The sequence below is a fragment of the Seriola lalandi genome, unplaced genomic scaffold (assembly GCF_002814215.2).
Source record: "Seriola lalandi dorsalis isolate HSWRI2012SDOR001 ecotype SW California unplaced genomic scaffold, Sedor1 jcf7180002054306, whole genome shotgun sequence".
NCBI lineage: Eukaryota > Metazoa > Chordata > Actinopteri > Carangiformes > Carangidae > Seriola > Seriola lalandi.
Window position 1 is genome coordinate 637,466 of NW_019524859.1, and position 18,798 is coordinate 656,263.

At 39.8% G+C, this 18,798-nt stretch overlaps 1 protein-coding gene across 4 annotated transcripts; it reads left to right on the top strand.

Annotated features, from left to right (window-relative positions):
- The first annotated feature begins 9 nt into the window (after nt 1-9).
- Nucleotides 10-17,730, top strand: znf821 (zinc finger protein 821). 4 transcript variants are annotated; one of them, XM_023406409.2, is made up of 6 exons: nt 10-141; nt 8,939-9,070; nt 9,213-9,331; nt 10,997-11,095; nt 12,096-12,262; nt 13,934-17,730. In XM_023406409.2, exons 1-6 carry the CDS (start codon nt 138-140, stop codon nt 14,922-14,924), a joined length of 1,512 nt encoding a protein of 503 aa, XP_023262177.1. In that variant the 5' UTR covers nt 10-137; the 3' UTR covers nt 14,925-17,730. The 4 variants fall into 4 exon arrangements, with proteins under 4 accessions (XP_023262177.1, XP_023262175.1, XP_023262176.1 ...); XM_023406407.2 differs by lacking the exon at nt 10-141 and adding an exon at nt 2,571-3,020 and having other exon boundaries at nt 11,000-11,095; XM_023406408.2 differs by lacking the exon at nt 10-141 and adding an exon at nt 2,571-3,020 and having other exon boundaries at nt 9,216-9,331.
- The last annotated feature ends 1,068 nt before the right edge of the window (nt 17,731-18,798 follow it).

Genomic DNA, 18,798 nt, shown 5'->3' on the forward strand with positions numbered 1-18,798 from the left:
CCAGAGGTTTGTGAAAGAAGCGCGGACTGGCTGTCGCACCGAGCTCAACCTCATCACCAACGTACACTAACCTTAGCTCGTACCACAGGACCTCTGCCCGGGACTCCCATCTGATATGCCAGTATTCACTGGACACCATGGGTAATAGTTGAATTGTGTCTTCATGGTCATGAGAAATATAGCTAGGTGACTGTACTTTTAATCCTGCTTATCACTTGCTAGTTGCTGTCTAGCTAGTAAGCTTCTTCTCTTCCATCATTCTCGCATTGACAATAAAGGGCTAACGTTAGGCTTGTTAATGTTAGCCAGCTAGCTTACGTTAATGTTATCTCATTGATCTGATTGGCTGTTTGACCCTAAATAAATGTGCATAACGTGGCTTTCAGTCTGAACGTTAATGTATAGCATCGGTCACTTGTCATGCAAACGTCGTAAATTTAATGACACGATGAGATTGTTTTGTTGAGATGGCATATTTTCTCTTATCCTTGCGGAGGAATACATTTTTACCCTGTCAATGTCGTGCTGCGGTCCGTTTACTCGTGGCAGTCAGTGATGACGACTACATGTAATGTTATGACATTAGCAGTCCAGTGGTTGGGAGCGCCCTCTAGTGTTGATACTGTGCTGTCCAAGAAATGGTGCCTTAGGTTGGGCTTGGTTAATGCTTTGTTAACTCTGTAGATACCGCATCAAGTCTAAGTAAGTAAAAGCTGGATACAGGGTAACATTTAGATTAAGGTTGAAATCAAGCTAGTCGAGTTGGGAATGGTATTCAAAGTCATTATGATCAAACGTAAAGTCAGATGGAAATAACATACTGTTGCAGTTAGGTGTAATGAATGATTAAATTACAAAAACAACAATCAAAGTGGTGTAACAAAAAGCAATGTTAGTGTCATATATGAAGATTATCCAATGTCCTTTTAACAATCCTAGGATTAGATGCAGCGATTGTTATGTGATTTGAGGACTTGAACCTGTTGTGCATGTGCTTGGAGCCTGACTGTGTTAAAATGATCATAAAACTGTAGTAACAAAACAGGAAATCTGCTGGATGGGGAGTCAGAGGTGGAAAGTACCTTCTTACATTCTTCTAGTTGTTTTCATTTCATATGGAAACACTGAAAAAAATCTTAGCTAATGACTTACTTTGACAAATGTCCATCCTGTCTCAAGATACAGACTTTTATTTCTTGCAAATTCTTGAAACGAACAGAGCTTCTCAAGGAACAAGTGAAATTTTATTACCCTGTTGACAGAATTACAACCCAAGTGTTGCTGTGAATTAAGGAGTAAAGGACACGTTAAGACATGGCTTGCAGTGAAAAATGTTAGATATTATTAACCATAGCTATCAATATTCAGCAAACATTTATATAGAGATTATCAAGAGTACCCATAAACTGACACCTGTTCAGACTGTGGCAGAAAATGAACAGGGTGGTTTTAAAATTCCACAGCAAAACATATAATGGTGAGTGGAGATATTGATGCTAATTGTTGTGTATGATGATATTAGTTAATGTGAGTTTTCCTATTGGAAATGTGGCCTCAAGACTTTTTTCTGAATATTATGCAGCACTGTTATAACAGTCTTTAAACTTCGGCCTGCTTCCTGCTTGGCCAGAGGCTTATCATCTGGGTGAATAAACAGCACTCCTACCAACACTCACTCACACAGGCCTATCTCACACCGCAGGAATACAAAGTTACCCTCATAACTTTGCTGAGTAAAATTCAAAACCTGTGAACAGCATCTTAAGTTTAAAGGGTCCGTACATCTAAATAACAAAACATGTTTAATCAAAAATATATTATAAAGATATATATTGTATTATAATCTAAACATATATATTATTTATTTAAGAACAAGTAGTATATAACCATGTTGATGGTTTTGGTTTAATGAGACCAGGTTTTGAGATACCTACCTCTTAGTTTTCTGCTGCTACCCAAAACAATAATTTAATGGATGTGAGTGGAATTAAATTTTTCATGCTTTCAGCATTTTAAAAAAAGAATTTAAAATTTTGAACAGCAATATGGCTTTCCAGAAACAGTTTTCTGGTTACTGTGAGTAATCCATGCTATCAACAGTTTTCATTGCATCTACATCCACAGTCCTGTTTAGTCAGACGCATCCCAGTGACAATCAGACTTATACACTGCTTATTATTATCAGCCCATATTCTTATTAAAGATACAGAATATCAAAAATTGTAGCCTATATGGTTTTGGCCAGTTACTAAAACAAATTTAAAAACGGAAATGCCAAATATACATTTGGTCAACAATTTGGTCACTGAAACAGTGTCACCTCAAGTCAACATATATATAAATATATGCGTGTGCGTGCGTGCGTGTGTGTATATATATATATATATATGTGTGTGCGTGTGTGTGTATATATGCACACACACACACACACACACACACACACACACACACACACACACTTCAAGGTACTATGACTTGCCTTTAAAAAGTGAGGTTTTTGTACATCGTCGTCTTTTCTCCCACACGACTTGAACGCAGCAGAGTATCTTTAACATGAACTCCCCATCGCCCCTGCATATCCCACAATCCTGTTCGGTGTGGCTTCATCGGTTTTACGTTAGAGATCAGCTGAGCTCGTGCATCGCTGCAGTGAGTGCGCGGGTGCCAGCTACTCGGGATCGGAGCGGCTCGGGGCTGCTCGGTGTGTCTCTGGACATAATTTTAACCCCCCTGGTCGGCTGGAGACGGGGCTCTCTTAACGGCTGCAAGAATGTGACGCTTTTACGAATCCGTTTTTTTTATTTTTTTTAACCCAAGAAAATGACCGAGTAAATGATTTGATCAGATTTTTTTATTTATTAGTATTTCGTTCATCATCTGTCCTCACAGCGCGGAATACACCTGGATGGTCTCTGTGTAACAGTCCGGGGTGAGGAGGAGATACCAGTTTTTTTCATTCTTACCGGGAGTGGGCAATAATATGTCCAGGCGAAAACAGACCAACCCCTTCAAAGTTAACTGTAGGTATTCCAGGTATCGTCTAATGCCATTCCACGAGTTATTTATCCATGTCACGTCCATTATCCGTCTATTCTTTGATTGTTTGACAGGAATATATTGATTTTATTTTTTTATTTTTTTTCGTTTGCGAGCAGTGTTGTAATTACTTTCCGTAATATATTAAACCATCAAGACAGGGTTCATCATGGCATATCATTACATACTCTGTCGTGTTATTTTATGTTAGCAGCTTACATTTAAATATCATAGGTATTTTTATAGATTTGGGTTTGCATGAAAACGTTTCCTTGTCAGAGTGGTGATGGATATCTCACTTTCATTTTGGCTTGTAGTTTGTAGTGTGACAATACAGCACGAGTCTTTATTGGCTGAGCTATGATTTTTTTTTTCCTTTTGATTATTTCGCCTCTTGTTCTGGAGTTATATGGACATAATAGAAGTAAACTATTAATTAAATTTAAATTCTGGGTAAATACAAAAAAAAATGAAATGATAAGTTACCCAGTCAATAAGTAAAAATAAATAAATAAACATACAAAAAAGCATTAGAAAACATTCAGTACTTACTTAAAGTTAATACTTTGACAAACTTAAAGCAAGCAATATTCATAAACTGGTAATGTAGAATGATGGTCATCACGTTCAGCTCTTGCCAAACATGAGATACATGGTCTTGCAACCTAATCATGTAAACATCTCTGTTTTCAAATGTATCATTTGTGCAAACTTTGAGTGCCATGCTGCGAGATTCAAAATGCATATCATTCATTTGTGTGTTTACTAAGTAGACTGATTCATAAGAAGCCTTCTGATAACATTTTCCTCTAGTTAGTCTGCGTATGTCAGGCCTTGTGGCTAACCATATTTCTGTTTGCTCATTTCTGTAGATTAACCTGACAAGAATATGTCATAGGTGTTATGAAGAGGCTTAAAGTCACACCCTGACTAGCATGACATTAAACCGTAATCAGAGGGGACAAGCGTTTCAGCTTTTACACTCTGAGGATCTGCTTGATGTCAGTTCAGTTTGCTCTGACATGTCAGTTTCAGTACAAGATTACAGGAAAGCAATTGAGAGCACATAGTCAGCAAAACTGATTAAAGCGCCAGTTATTCAAAACAGGTGATATTGCTTTGTGTCTTAAGATGACAGCTTTTGCTGAAATCAGTGCTTCTGTTTCTCCCTTTCTTCCTTTTTTAGAATGAATTATTTACAGTATTTCTTGCTACACTAAGTCTATTCATGATCGATTAGTTAATTGACAGAGAATTAACTGGCAACAATTTTGATAATCAAGCCTTCCAAGCAAAAACACCAAACATCATCTAGTGTCAGCTTCTGTATCTGCTGTTTGTCTCTGATATCATTGTAAACTGAATATTTGTAAGGCTTGGACTGTTGGTCAGATAAAGTAGTCTGTTTGAAGATGTCATCTTTGGCTGTGGGAAATTAATTTTCACTATTTTCTGACATTCATGGGCCTAATCATTAATCAATTAATTGAGAAAATAATCAGCAGATTTATCAATAATGAAAATAACCGTTAGTTGGTTTGCAGCCTCTAGTATCATCTTTCCACTTCCAATTTATATCAAATTGATTGTATTGAAACGGATAGCAGGAATTCTGGGGAGACCCCTGATGTGGGTATATTGTTGGTGTTGCCCCCCCTCGTGGCGTTGCCTCTGGCCTTTCTGCCCCCTAGATCCCCTTGTTGGTGGACAGCATGCTGACCTCTTAAATACTCCTCAGTCCGCAGAAGGGGATTTCCCAGTGTAATCTACTGAAGTTATGTGTGCTGCAGCCCTCCTTTCTAAACATAGTTTATTTAAACTGCTGTTGAAATACATCTTGCACTTGCGACTGCAGTAATCCCTGTGAGCTAATTAGCTCAGTTGCTGCTCTGTAACACCTCTATAAGAGCCCAGAGTGGGAGCTGAAAACTCTCAGGAGGGCCCCATACAATGCAGTGTTAGCATATGTTAGTGCACTTCATGCTGTGACAAATGCCACAACACTTTTTCGACTGACAAGCCGTACCTCCTGCCATATCACTGGAGTGTCCAGGCACCATGTTGTGTGCATTGAATTTCTTTTGCTTTGCCTTGATTGTTGTACCTGCCTTTTCATGTGAATTATGAATCACATGCACAGAGCTGTCCCCCCCCAGAGAGCGTCAGACCAGACAGACAGACTGACAGACCAGACAGGCAGGGAGACAGTCTGACAGGCAGGCGTGCGGGCGGGCCGACACACACACACACACACACACACACACACACACACACACACAAAGGGAATTCCAGACAATAATACATCAGTCCTGTCTGTGTTGTTATTTGTTTTCCTCCTTAAGTTTGATGTACAACAACACCAGGAGAAACAGCATTATATAAGAGTTAATTAGGATCGAAGTTACTGCATGTTCTCTGCAGAAAAGGGGAATGAGTCCTTCAGGTTGACATAAATAGTTAGTTTGTGTAACAGTATAGGTGGATCTACTACTGTGGTTTCAGTATACACCCTGAAAAACTCTGTTTCTTTGAGTTAAAAGTTAAAAATTACAAACATTTAATATTTTTGAGTAAGTGGACACATCTTTGCTTACAGAACTTTTTGTTTATTACATTTCATCTCATGTGAAAAGTACAGTTTTAAGTCCAGCCTTTCGTGCACCTGTTTCTCTCAAGTTTCTGAACTTGGTTTTCAAAGACTCAAAAATAAGATCTTTCCCCCACATGTGCTGCAGCACCTCAGCACAAATGTTTCCTGATTATATGTGATGGCTGTGTGCTTTCATGATGACAGTGTAGTCTTGTGGCCGAATCATAGTATGTAAATATTACTTTTTTTTTGTAATCACCAAGCAGAAGGAGAACTCAAGGGGAACTGAGGTTAATACCAGGCAGCAAACTAACCAGAGAAAGTATTCTTCAAGAAAAATGGTTAATCACTTCATCCTCTTCTCTGTAATATCAGGTCACCAGTTAATCAGAGTGAGAATTGATCAGATGTCTGGCCCACCATCCTGTGTGTGTGTGTGTGTGTGTGTGTGTGTGTGTGTGTGTGTGTGTGTGTGTGGGGATGGAAGACAGAGGCCCCTGCACTTCCTGCAGATTCAGACAGTGTTGTGTGTCTGCGTGTGTGTGTTTTGGAGGGGACGGCGGCTGAAAAGAAGGGGGGGGGGGTGAATTCAACAGGACCCCCATTGCTTGGTGTTTGAGTAGAGTTTTGGCATTCTATCTTTTGTCTGTTTTGTTTTGCGCGCTTACCCCCCCATACCCTCCCCTCCCTCCTCCTCCTCTTCTCTCCCTCTTCTGTGTGTCTGTTGGCTGATGAGTTTGTCTCTTTGTCTGGATTCAGTCAGACACTGCGTCACCTCCTGCCTACAGACACACAGACTCAGAGATAACATCACAGTGGCAGAGACTGGGGGGGGGGGTCGAGGAGAGACAGATGTACAGACAGAGCCCTAGCAGTGGGGGGATGGGTATCTCTCACACATCAATCATTGGCTATGTGCCGTGAAGCAAGCTTGTTGTAGTAGTTCATAGTTCAATACTCCGACCCCACTCTACCAGTGCTATGAATGCTTGCATTTCTGTGGGAAAAGTGCCCAAACTGCGTTCACATACCAACTTCTCGCCAGTAGCAGCCAATAGTAGCAAAATAGTAGATTGACAAACCTCAAGATTATACTTCTGTTTTCCTCCAATATACAGAAAGAGTGTGTGTGTTTGTGTGTGTGTGTGTGTGTGTGTGTGTGTGTGTGTGTGTGTGTGTGTGCGCGAGTGTGTGTGCGTGTGTATGTGCGTGCAATACCTCAGGATTGTGACAAGGGCTGTAATTACTTCTGTCAGACTCAGGTAACTGAAGTCAGGATCTCTCTCCCATCTCTGCTCTGTGTTAATGGAGAGAGAGCACACGGGGGAAGAAAATTGGATTTTAAGTTTTCATTAATTTCAGCTATCTGAAGTGGAAGTGGGACGTTCTTGTTTGTGAATACCAGAGGAGCTTTCAAACAAAATGTCTCCAATAAAGCAGTGTTTGGCAGTTAAATATAGGCCTGCAGGGTCAAGTGTAATAATAAGAAAAGTGAAGGTATTTTATCGAATCCTGCAATCACCAGGGCAACTATAAAGCAAAGAATAGCATCACAAGGAGTTAAATGAGCCACATATGGGCTGTCATGGTATGAAGCTTTATCCTCCCCCTCAGAGCTGATGGTATAGATATGGAGGTAGCTAGAGCTACATACAAGCAGGGAGGACAGAGGGCGAGCCAGGCTGTTCAGTGTGTGGGTGGTACTGAGAGAGAGAGAGTGAGAGAGAGAGAAACACAGTGAGTTGCAAGGCAGTTAGCTAGAGGAAAATAGTGCAGCCTGCTTCCCCCGTGGGACTGCAGCATAGCTGTCGAACAGAGCAGGCATGTATCTGTGAGGGTATATGTGTGTGAAAAAATGGGGGTTGGGATGCAAATGAAGTTAACGTGTGTGCACGTATGTTAGTGAGCTTGCCTTGCTGGCTTAGCATTCATTACGTTCCAGTGTCGGACTGTTCATATGAAAGCAGCCTTATCGATGAAGAATGTCTCGTGGTCCACGTCTTCAGTGAATCCAAGAAGTCTTGAGAAAAATGTAGAATTGTATAAATAACTGAGTTTTGTTTTTGTTTTTTTTCTTTTTTTGGTGGACTGTGTTGTTCCGATTATAGGTTTCTCTTTTGTTGCCATATATTGTTAACTGCAATAATCTGGATCATTCCATTCACCATGGATCATTAACCAAATCGCAAATTGTTCTGAGAGGCCTGGATACATTTTATGTCCTCCAAAAATCTTAAAGAATTTTAACATCATGGACAAAACAAGAGCCCTCAGCTATAGGTGACTGCACTTGTGTTGAAAAATTCACACCTTCTTGTGGTATGCTTTAACAGTAAATGTTTCTATGTGGCAAAGGAGATAAAGCACTCATGCAGGATGCAGTGTATGGGTAAAAGAAGGCTTCTCACTTAATTTACTTAATTTCTTGACATTAGCTCATTAGCTCCATACTAAATATCATGATTCATCTTATTTTAAAAAGCAGGTTGTTTGTGAAATGATTTCCTCAACGACAGGAGCTGCCTCTATGGTACACAGTCATAGGGGCGTCTGTCTGTGTGCAGACACCCACTGCCTGTATTCTTCATGGTATGCAGGAAATTGCAGTACATTGTCATTCAAAAACAGTCTTCTATATTGCAAAACTTCAGAGATAGGCTTGTTTTTCCATTCATGTGCTCCACACCTTTTTATGCAATTACAAACATAAAAGTTATTTATTTATAGCTATTTATTAATTCCAGTTCTTTGCCTGTCATACCAGTTTCATTTAGTACTTAGCTTGGAATTATACAATATATATTATTACTGTATATTATTGCATATATACAGTATAGTGATACAATACATTTTGTGTAAAATCATTAGAGGAATATAACCAGATAGGAATGACTGTTTTTGACTAATCCAGTAGATTAGAAGTAAATATGAAAAATGTCAAAGCACTTTATTAAATTGATGCAAAAATGATATTAAAAACTTAATAACAATCATGGGCAAATACACCCACAATATTAAACAGGCAGATACACAATATAAATGGTCTACTGCCAAATCTCTGATGATAGACAATATGATATAGATGTATATCGTCATATATATCATATACGGTAAATGTTGTTCTTTTTTTGTATCTCGCTCACTACTCATGTTTTAACCATATATTTTCTTGTAGGTGTGGCCCATACAATCCCCTGACTTTTGTTAATAGCATCACGGGAGATCTCCTCACTTTTTCTCTCCAGTCCGAACAGTCCACCGTGCCCATGGGAAACACTTATCTTCCGATTGCTACTGTCTCTCTATCTCCAGGGCCATTCCACACTTCAGGCATCACAGGATTTCAGCACACTATTAACATGGATGGCAGGGACGAATTCACCGAAGACAGTGAATGCTGCAGCAACAACTCCCAGGAAGTCCACGGGCAGGATAGCATTTCAGGTACAGGATAAAGGGACGGGACAGAGAAGGACGGGATGGACTCTGTAGGAACATCCTCGGACTGAGGGGTGTTAGTGAGAGTAAGCCCTGCTCTGTGTTTTGTTGTCTGTCTGTATTGATAGGGCTGTGTTTGCCTCCATAGAAGACAGCGATAGTGATCCTGACAACCACGGTGAAGACTCGTCCTCCAACACCTCAGCTGACGACCACATGACCACCAAGAGAACACAGTGCCGCCTACAAGGAGCGGGAGTCAAAGAGGTGAGTGGGCTGGTACCCCCACCAAACATCAAAAAATGGGCTGGAAGAATAATGAGCACATTAATCCTAGTGTGTTTTTATGATGGTGCCACAGTGTTAGTTCTTTTCATAGTGGTATTGTTTATTTTGTTCATAATATTTGGCCTCGTCTTTAATAAGTTTGAGTGCTGCCTATATATATTACACTGCGGTGGTGCGGCATGAACGTGCAAACAAAACTCCACAGAGATAAATTATTGACAAGGATCTGCCCTTCATCTCTCTGCAGGCCCAGTTTCATTTTGAGTTATGTGGTGCATAGTATGTTTCTAGCATGTTTAGAAATGTGGCTGCAATGGTGACAAGCCTTTTGTAGGCTGTGGTGATGATAAGCTTAATAGCCAGAGGTTTTGTCATCCATCACCAGTGCGTGAAGCAGCAGTTGATGTGAATTTTAATTTGGGTATAGATGTTCTCTGTGTGAAATATTAGTTATTAGAATGTAGTATTGCAGTATTTGCTGCAGTTTTAATGGGTTTAGCTTAAGTTGCTCCACAGATCCATTTAACTGTGGTTTTCATAGCTAATGTGTTGCCCAAATTAGAGAAAAATAGCAGATAATTTGAATGGATATCTGTCATATGTGCCATTTTCACAGTGGTTCCTTCTCATCAGATCATCTGTTATAACTTTAAAATACAAACTGATGGAAGATAGAGAACATCTTGCAATGGGATCAAACAGCCGTGGTGCCCGTAAACATGTTGATGCTCCGACTACTCTGTAGTCATTACTACATTATTACATGACTACTCATTACTCATGGCTCAAACCACACCCATTTTCATGCTTGGCCTTCATTGTGATCTCAGCTACATCTACTGTAGACTGTAGCTTGCACAATCGTGATGCTTCATGCTGAAAAAATCTCCAGATCTACAGATATGTAAAGACCTGCCAAATTACTCAAAATCACCGCTGTGGTAGTTTCCGCTACAGTAGTCAGTCGTACAGTGTCTCCAGGACTACATTTTGCCATGATGAGACACACACACTCACACAGATTCACAAGGTGAAAACAATACCAGCCTTGCTGTCGTGGCTGATAAGTAGACTGCTACCCAATTTATAAAAACTGAAAATAAAAATGACAAACACTTGAATGGACTTGAAGAGAACACCCCTGGTAGCAACCAATATGTTTTATGCTCAGACCTTCTGTTTGAAAAGGTTCTGTATTTCAGCTTGTGTGTGAGTCACATCTGTGACAGCACACAGCATCATGTCACCCTCAGTGAGTCACTGGGGCTTGTGAGAATTTTGCTCATTCATACACTCAACACATCATCATCTAAGACTTGCAGAAATGCCTCAACTGGAAAGGTGAAAGGAGTAATGACTCCGCAAAGGCCCGCTTCAGTTTGATACTTAAATCACACCCGTCAAGATACAAACAGCGAGTCTTCTACAAATAAGATTGTATACAATAACTCAAATATGGTTTAATCTACTTTTACAAATTGTTGTAAAATAATATCAAAATGGATATGATATCCTGTCACACTGCTATGAAGTGAAAATTAGGTTGCAGAGATGTTGTGATGTAGGTATACTTACACATAGCATATTGCATATAGCACTGATTTTGTTCCAAAATGTGTTTTAATGGTGCTTGGTTTTCCTCAGGAGAGCGAGGAAGGGGCAGACCACATCAACAACTTTGTTTGTCCTCTCTGCACGCTGGATTTCAGCAGCCCTGAGAAGCTCATCTCCCATGTCTACCAGGTGAAAACGATATTGTCTCGTCTGTCCTAATCTAGTACAGATCCTTTATTGCAGCTTGTTTCTAATAAGGTACCTACCACTGTAGGTCATCACCTTTTAAAGCTCCCTAAGTAGCTTTCAGCATCAGCACTTAGGGGAAATGCAGGTTCTGGGAGAAGGTGTTGACTTGTGTGATCCAATCTAGTGCTTAGAGTTGGTTTACAAGTTAATACAATCTTAAATTGGTTACAGTTCAAATGATCAAAAAAATCAGATTCAAATATTTTAAGGATGATTCTATATTTTCTGGTTGTAAATGATGACTAATTCTCTCTTTCAAATGCTAGTTGCGTTTCATCACTTCTCACAGGCTCTTTATCGCTCATTTCTCAGTGATCAACACCTTCCATTCTCATTATACGTGTCTTCACCAATGTGTCACTTCACATTCAGTAGATGATTTATACCTTACTTCAGCATTTTCAGAACTCACAGCATCGACGATCTGACTTTTTTTTCTTTTGTTCTTTTTTTTTGCAAATGCCACGCAGTTTATGGTCCTTAAAGTTGCTGAAAGATGAGTGTGCATTCCATCAGCGCAATGTTTAGCGATTACTACAGCGTCTGCCGATCTAACCCTTGTGAACCGTATGCTGTTACAGTGGTAATTAAATGGTGATAAAGTAAATAACGGCAAGACCAGTTCTTGGCACTGAGTAGTCCACATAGTACCACATTTGAATGCTGCTCAAATTATTTGTAAAACTGTATGTGAAATGTCCTGTAATTTAGTTTTTACTTAGAGACTTTATTTTGAAAACTGGCTCAACTTAATTTTGTTATTCATGTGTCTGGTTATTCATACAAACATTGTTTTTTTTGTTCTTGTTTTAAATTTTGAGAACCAACTACAATGGAAAGTAGACGGTTGTCATCTCTTAATATTGGTGGTGTACTTTTAACGTGTATTTTTTTTTTTTCCTAGTTTCTTGCTCTTATCTTGTTTTGCTGTCTTTTACAGCACACGACTATGATGAGCAACACGAAGAGCTATGTGTGCCCAGTGTGTGGGCGAGCCCTGAGTTCGCCTGGCTCACTTGGACGGCATCTTCTCATCCACTCGGAGGACCGCCTCTCCAACTGCGCTGTCTGCGGCGCACGATTCACAGACACCAACAACTTCAACAGGTTCGGCTCATTTCTACTGTAGCTCTTGTCTGAGGTCATCAATGCACATTGCTTTCATGTGTTTCAGTGGAAGAAGTTTACAGATAATTTAGATGAATTAATCTGTGTATATATGTGTATATATAGATGCATTTATATGTTTTACTGTTTTACTTCACATTCATAACATATTGCCAATAATTAAGCAGTTAAAATTGTTAAGTCAGCTGTTTCCACTGTTTTCAAGAACATAAAAGACAAATACACAAAATTAATTTTAAAAAATACAGTGTTTACCTCAGTGTTTTTTTGTTTTGTTACTTATCATATTCTTGCTGTTTGTTTATTGATACTTCAAACATTATCTATCAGTAACTTACGAAAGATCCCTTCATCAGCATATGACAAAGGCAGCAGACATGACTGATTCAGCAGGAGAATCTGTTTTTAATAGTGCTGCTTCCTCATAAAACATCACAAATGATTTTGGCAGGAGTGAAACGAATAAATTAAAAAATGAGTCGGAAAAGGTCACAATTCTTCATCAGGCAAATATTTAGATTGAATGGAGTTTTTCTTTTTGCGCCTCAAACAACATTACAAAATAAAAAAGGTGAAAATATGTCAATAATGCAGCACACTCGAACACAATGGAGCAGTGGTTCTCAAAATGTGAGATTAAGCCAGATGCAGAACAGGAGGTATGAATAAAATTAATTCTGGAATGACAGATTTAATGGAAATAAACTTGCATGTTGCTTAGCAACTACTATTACATCTCAAATTTAAACAGCACTGACAAGGTCAGAACAAACAGTAGAAGGACTAACACTGTAAGAAGTGGTAATGTGAATTTCACTGGAGTGAAAAGAAAAAGCAAAGAAAAGAAAATATTCATAAGCTATCATGATTTGCAGTTTCAGGTAAGATAGATAACGCCGTAAGTACGTATAAATTAAATTAAAATAAAATAAATAAACACAGATATAAAGATATACAGAGGTTGCATGTTAGATTTGTGTGGAACAGCCATTTGATGTTGTTACAGCCAGCTACAGTTAACTGTGAATAAAGTAACTCTGGAAGCATATGTCATTGATGTTTTGTCCCCATAGTGTTATCTGTCACCGCCTGTAAGGGTGTTAATAGTGTGCACAACCTCTCTCTTAGTTAACCACGGGTCTGGTGACAGAGTGTTGCTCTTCTCTGTAACAAATACTTGGGGAACTAAGATGAAATGAGTCATCTTTTCCTTTTTTAGACAAAATAGTTTAAAGTCATGTCACTCATCTAAAAAGATGTGACAGTACAGACTGGTGGCAGTAGCTTGGACACAAGGTGTGGGCAGTATGATTTCATCATTTGTGTTGGAGAGGGAAAAAACACATTGTTATATGACTTGTAAAATAAAGAATGTAGGAGGTGACTGTTTGGGGCCCTTTGTGCCAGATATGTGTCTTGAGAGTTAAATATGAATCGAAACAAAGAAAGCCACATCTGAAAAAGTGCCATTAAGTTATAACATTCATGTCTAAGCAGTTAAATTTTAAATTGTGCCTCACTCAGCTGCAGTTTGACCAGTTCAAGGGTGAAGACAGAATCAGATCAGATTCAGGAAAGAAGAAATTATCATGTTTCGAAGAAAGAATGTTTCGCTTTAACCAAGCTGATTAATTCTGTCCCCTATCACAGGGAGAAGCTTAAAGATGTCCTCGACACAACCAGGATGGATGTCAGCGATGATAGGGACACCTGTTCCATGTCCCAGTCCCTCTCCAGCAGCCCCATGGACAGCCCTGGCCCCGGTACTCGCTCCTGCCATGGACCAGGCCCCAGCCCCAGTTCATGTCAGGGTCCACGCTCATGTCAAGCACCTGACCCCAGCCCCAACTTATGTCAAGGCCATCGTACCTGCCAGGGACCTGGCCACATGTCGAGCCAGTGTCAAGGCCCCAGATCATGTCATGGCGCAGGCCCAGGATCTGGACCGTGCTCAGGCCCAGGGCCGTGCACAGGCTCTGACCAAGGACCATCCTTTCCTTCACTGCCCGACAGTCTCCTCTCTGAAGGGCCTTCGCTCGCATCTATCCCTGATGCTCTTAACTCCTCTTCCTCAGGCCTTCCTCCTATCCCCGACATCCTAAGCCCTATGCCTGTGTATCCTGCCGGGGTGCTGCTGGTGTGCAACAGCTGTGTGGCCTATCAGCAGTTAGTGGAGGCCCAGTCGCCGCTGCGAAAATGGGCTCTGCGTAGGAAGAACGAGCCCTTGGAGGCTCGCTTGCAGCGTCTAGAGCGTGAGCGCACGGCAAAGAAGAACAAGCGGGCGTGTGAGACGGATGAGGAGAGGGAACTGAGGAGGCTGCGGGACCGGGAGGCCAAGCGCATGCAGAGGATGCAGGAAACGGAGGAGCAGAGGGCACGCAGGCTGCAGCGAGACAGGGAGGCCATGCGTTTAAAGAGGGCCAACGAGACGCCTGAGAAGAGGCAAGCTAGGCTGATACGTGAGAGGGAGGCAAAGAGGATCAAGCGACGCTTGGAGAAGATCGACCCTGCTCTGAGGACACAGATAGAGCATGATCCTGCTGCGATGGCTGCTCTCACAGCAGACATGAGTCTCTTTCAGTTCCCCTGTCCTATGCCTGTCCCTTCCATCGATAATGGTCTGTTCATGAAGTTGCCCTAATTGGACCAGGCCACTGAGGGAAGGGGGGGACAACAAACTGGCTTCTAAGCAGCATCATTAACCTCTGCCGTGGTCACAGCGAACCATTCCGAGCTGGTTTTACTCCCAGCATCTTCTGTGTCGAACAGCTTCACACAAACTGCGATATTAAATACAACAAAAACTACATCAGTTTCTAATTTATTACAGTCTAGAAAACCTTGGAAACAGGGTTGAGAATGTTTCTCATTGTATGGATGATGACATAAAAGCATGTTGTAAAGAGATTTAACACAGTTCATTCTAGTAGGAGCAGTTATACTTCCTTTGAGGAAAAAAGATCTTTTGCACATGGACCTTGAGTGATGGGAGTGGGGACTCTGTAGCCACAGCCCCCTCCTCTCTGGTCCACTCCGCCAGCCCAGTGACTCGGGTTTACCGGTAGCTACACCTCTCTCTTCAAGCTGCCACCATGGGTCGCTGGGAAGTTCATATTCAGTCAAACTACTACCTCAGCTGGCGCCATGATCGCGCCCTCTGTCCTGTGGCTTACTGCTTTCCAACTCCAAGCTTCCAAAGCTCTACATGTACTGTACACTACTACAGAGGATGCGGGTTGTTTTCCACAATTTGTGTTTGCATTTATCACTCAGGCTTTTTAATAGGACACAAACATTCACAGGAGGAGCAAGTGATTTACAAACACACCAGTACCACATGTATTTCCTGCATTTGATTCTGATGTTTGTAAGCAGGTAAACTCTGAATGTTTTGTCCTATTGAATTCGCCCAGAGTCGAGAAACATTCCCCCTCATCACCTGAGTTGTGTATCTTAATGCATTCATCTTTACATCCTATTTGCCAATATTTAAATCTGCTTTCTTTTCTTTTCTTTATGCTGTTACACTCCGAATACTTTGCCAATGTCATTTATTTTTTACTTTCTGTTACAGAGCGTTTCTTTGGCTCATGGTAACTCAGTCTGTGCTGCTGTTATTGTATTATTGTACTGTACAATACATTAGTTACCTCTTATATATTTTGGGCTTATCACATTAAGGAATATCGTGGTAAAATGTTAAATTAAGTGGTTAGAATGAAACAGTCACGTGTCACATTACTTGAATTCTGCCTGCAAAGACGTATTTGTTTTCCTGATTATGGATAAATTACAACATCAAAGTGGGTTAATATTATATAGAGCATCATACACAGATAATGCAATCTCTGCTTCATGCAATTTGTGTAGCATTCACTTGCTTTGTAAGGCTGCAGTACCTTCACAATGGGTAAACAGTACCACTTAAATTTTTTTGCAGAAAAAAATTTATTGACTCATGACAGGTGGAAATTATTTTAAACTCATGTCTCTGTATTTTGTTTCCCTCATCCGTTACTGAGCACTGGGGCTAATTGCATGACACATACAGCCCATACTGGGAGAGAGATTCTATTAATCTATATTCATTAACCTCATTCCAGCACATATTTATGCAATATGATGTGAATATATTTTTCTTGTGAAATGTTTGGGTTACTTTGTTTCCGTCAGCGGTATAAAATAGTTTTAATGTTTAAATTAGAGGCCATGTTTGGATATCCCTTGTTTAATTTCCTGCCTGTAAGGTTACCTCCAGTTTTTCTTGACTCCACTTCTCCAGATGCAAACATTTACAGTGTCAAATGAGAAGTTTCTGAAATATTCTTCAAAGAATATCAGAGACAGGGACGAGTACTGGTTCTGTTTGAGTCACTCCTAGATGAGAGTCAATCTACCTGGCTGTTTGTCACAGCAAATGTAACAAAGAAAAAAAAAAGGGATTTTTTTTTTTTCTTTTTGTTTCATCCTCACAGGCTTTTCTAGGAGTGCATCAAACCTCTATGCAACAGATGTGTTATTTATTCCAAGGGAAATTAATTCACTTTTCACTGAAACTATGCAGAATGCAACTTTGATTTAAACGGACTTCAATGTAAAGAGTTTAGCTTCTCAGGCAATTTAACTCAGTGAGAGGGCTCAGAGCCAAGATACAACACCCTGGTCCATAAGAATCATTTATAGAGCTATCATATGATGTGATAGGGACAGTTTTAGGCAGTTGTGTGACTTTTCCAGAGACAGTTTGTCTTCTAAAATGTGTTTTCTCTTCGTAGTTCAGCACATGAAAACAACAGGGTCTCACTGCCATCCTACTCACGACACACTGTACCGAGGGCAGATCAGTGCTCTCGACAAAGGCTTCAGGTGTCATTTCTCTCTTCTCTCAGACTATGAATACTGGGTATTCTCAGAGGTTGCTCTTTGAAATTGCTGTGATCCCCCTTTGTCCTACAGTGGAAACACAGGGAAGAAAACTTCAGCGTCTGTGGTCTGACATACTATTGCAAAGGAAGTACTATGAACTCTGATGTGATGTTGGTCTTTACGAGCAGTACTTTCAGTATGGATTAGGTAAGCACTGCATGTCGTGAAACTGCACTTGTCCTAGAATGGTTCAATATGAGCTTGTGTTCTACTGTTAGTTTATGCCTGCCTGTTTTATACAGTTTAATCAAAAGAAAGATGTTGTTAATAACGTTGGCCTTTCTATATTAATTCTATCAGGATTTCCTCTCAATGTCCATGTTTACAAAATAAATCTCTCTGAACAAGGCCAAATGAATGAGCTAAACTGCTAATGAGAACATTCATGCTAGCTGTGATATCAATGCATTCTGACTGGATGGCCCTTTGGGGACGCCATCCTCTGTTACTGGATTAACAGATGTACAGACCATGACGAAACCTGGTGAAGAATGTGGAAATAAACATTGACTTTACTATAACACTAGTGTCCAGTGTCATTTCCCTCTTCTGTCATTTTATACACACAGGGTTCATGAATCTGGATTTAAAAAGTCCAAGTTTCTAATAAGTATATTTTAAGTATATTCAAGTTGCTTAATTTCAAACGAATTCCAATATAAAAACTTTTGAGTTAAAATTCTTTTTGAATTTAAGCTACTTGATATTTTAACCTGACATGAATTTTAAGGTCAGAATTTGACTAATTCATTAATTAATTCATATAATTTTCAGTATTTTTTTATCTGAATTAGTGAAACATTAGAAGAGGGGAGTTAAAACCACATAAATTCAAATAGATGGTTTTCAAAGTAAAATTTTCAGTTCTATATACTCTATATACTATATATATAAATTTCAACACTAAGTATTCAGTAGTTCAATTTTATTATGACATTGAGTTATAATTATTAGAGCTATTATTAGCTTCCATGTTTATAGCACTGCATTTGCCAGCTATATACTTGTTACTGTAAAGATCACAATTTGACAATCAGAACATATGATAGATTTGTAAGCAGGGCTGAACAATATGCAAAAGAAATCATATTGGGGTAAATTATAGTGGGAATGGTAATTTTTGCATCTCATTTCATTCAAAAAAAGTATAAAAATGATGTTTGCTGGGGTCTGTACCAAACAAGCATGTTCCCTTACATCTGGTGAATGATTTTTAGGCCGGGGCATCTCTGCAACACCACAATGCTTCATTTATGGCATGTTGTGACACATCAAAAAATTGGGGCTCCTGCAATTTTGATGTTGCGCTTGGCAATATCAAAATTGCAATTTCGATAATATTTTGATCAATTGTGCAGCCCTACTTGTAATGTATGATTAGTCGTTAAACCCCCGAACAGTATATAAAGTGGTTCAATTAGCTCCCCTTTAATCAGCTACAGCATTAAAATTGTTCTTTTATTTTGAAGCATACACCAATTATATAATGCTCTGATAGGGTCCATTCTATTGCCTTATGAATACTAATACTTAAAGCACATGTTGCTAATAATGCTTTTGAACTTGTTCTTGGTTAAAATTATGAATGC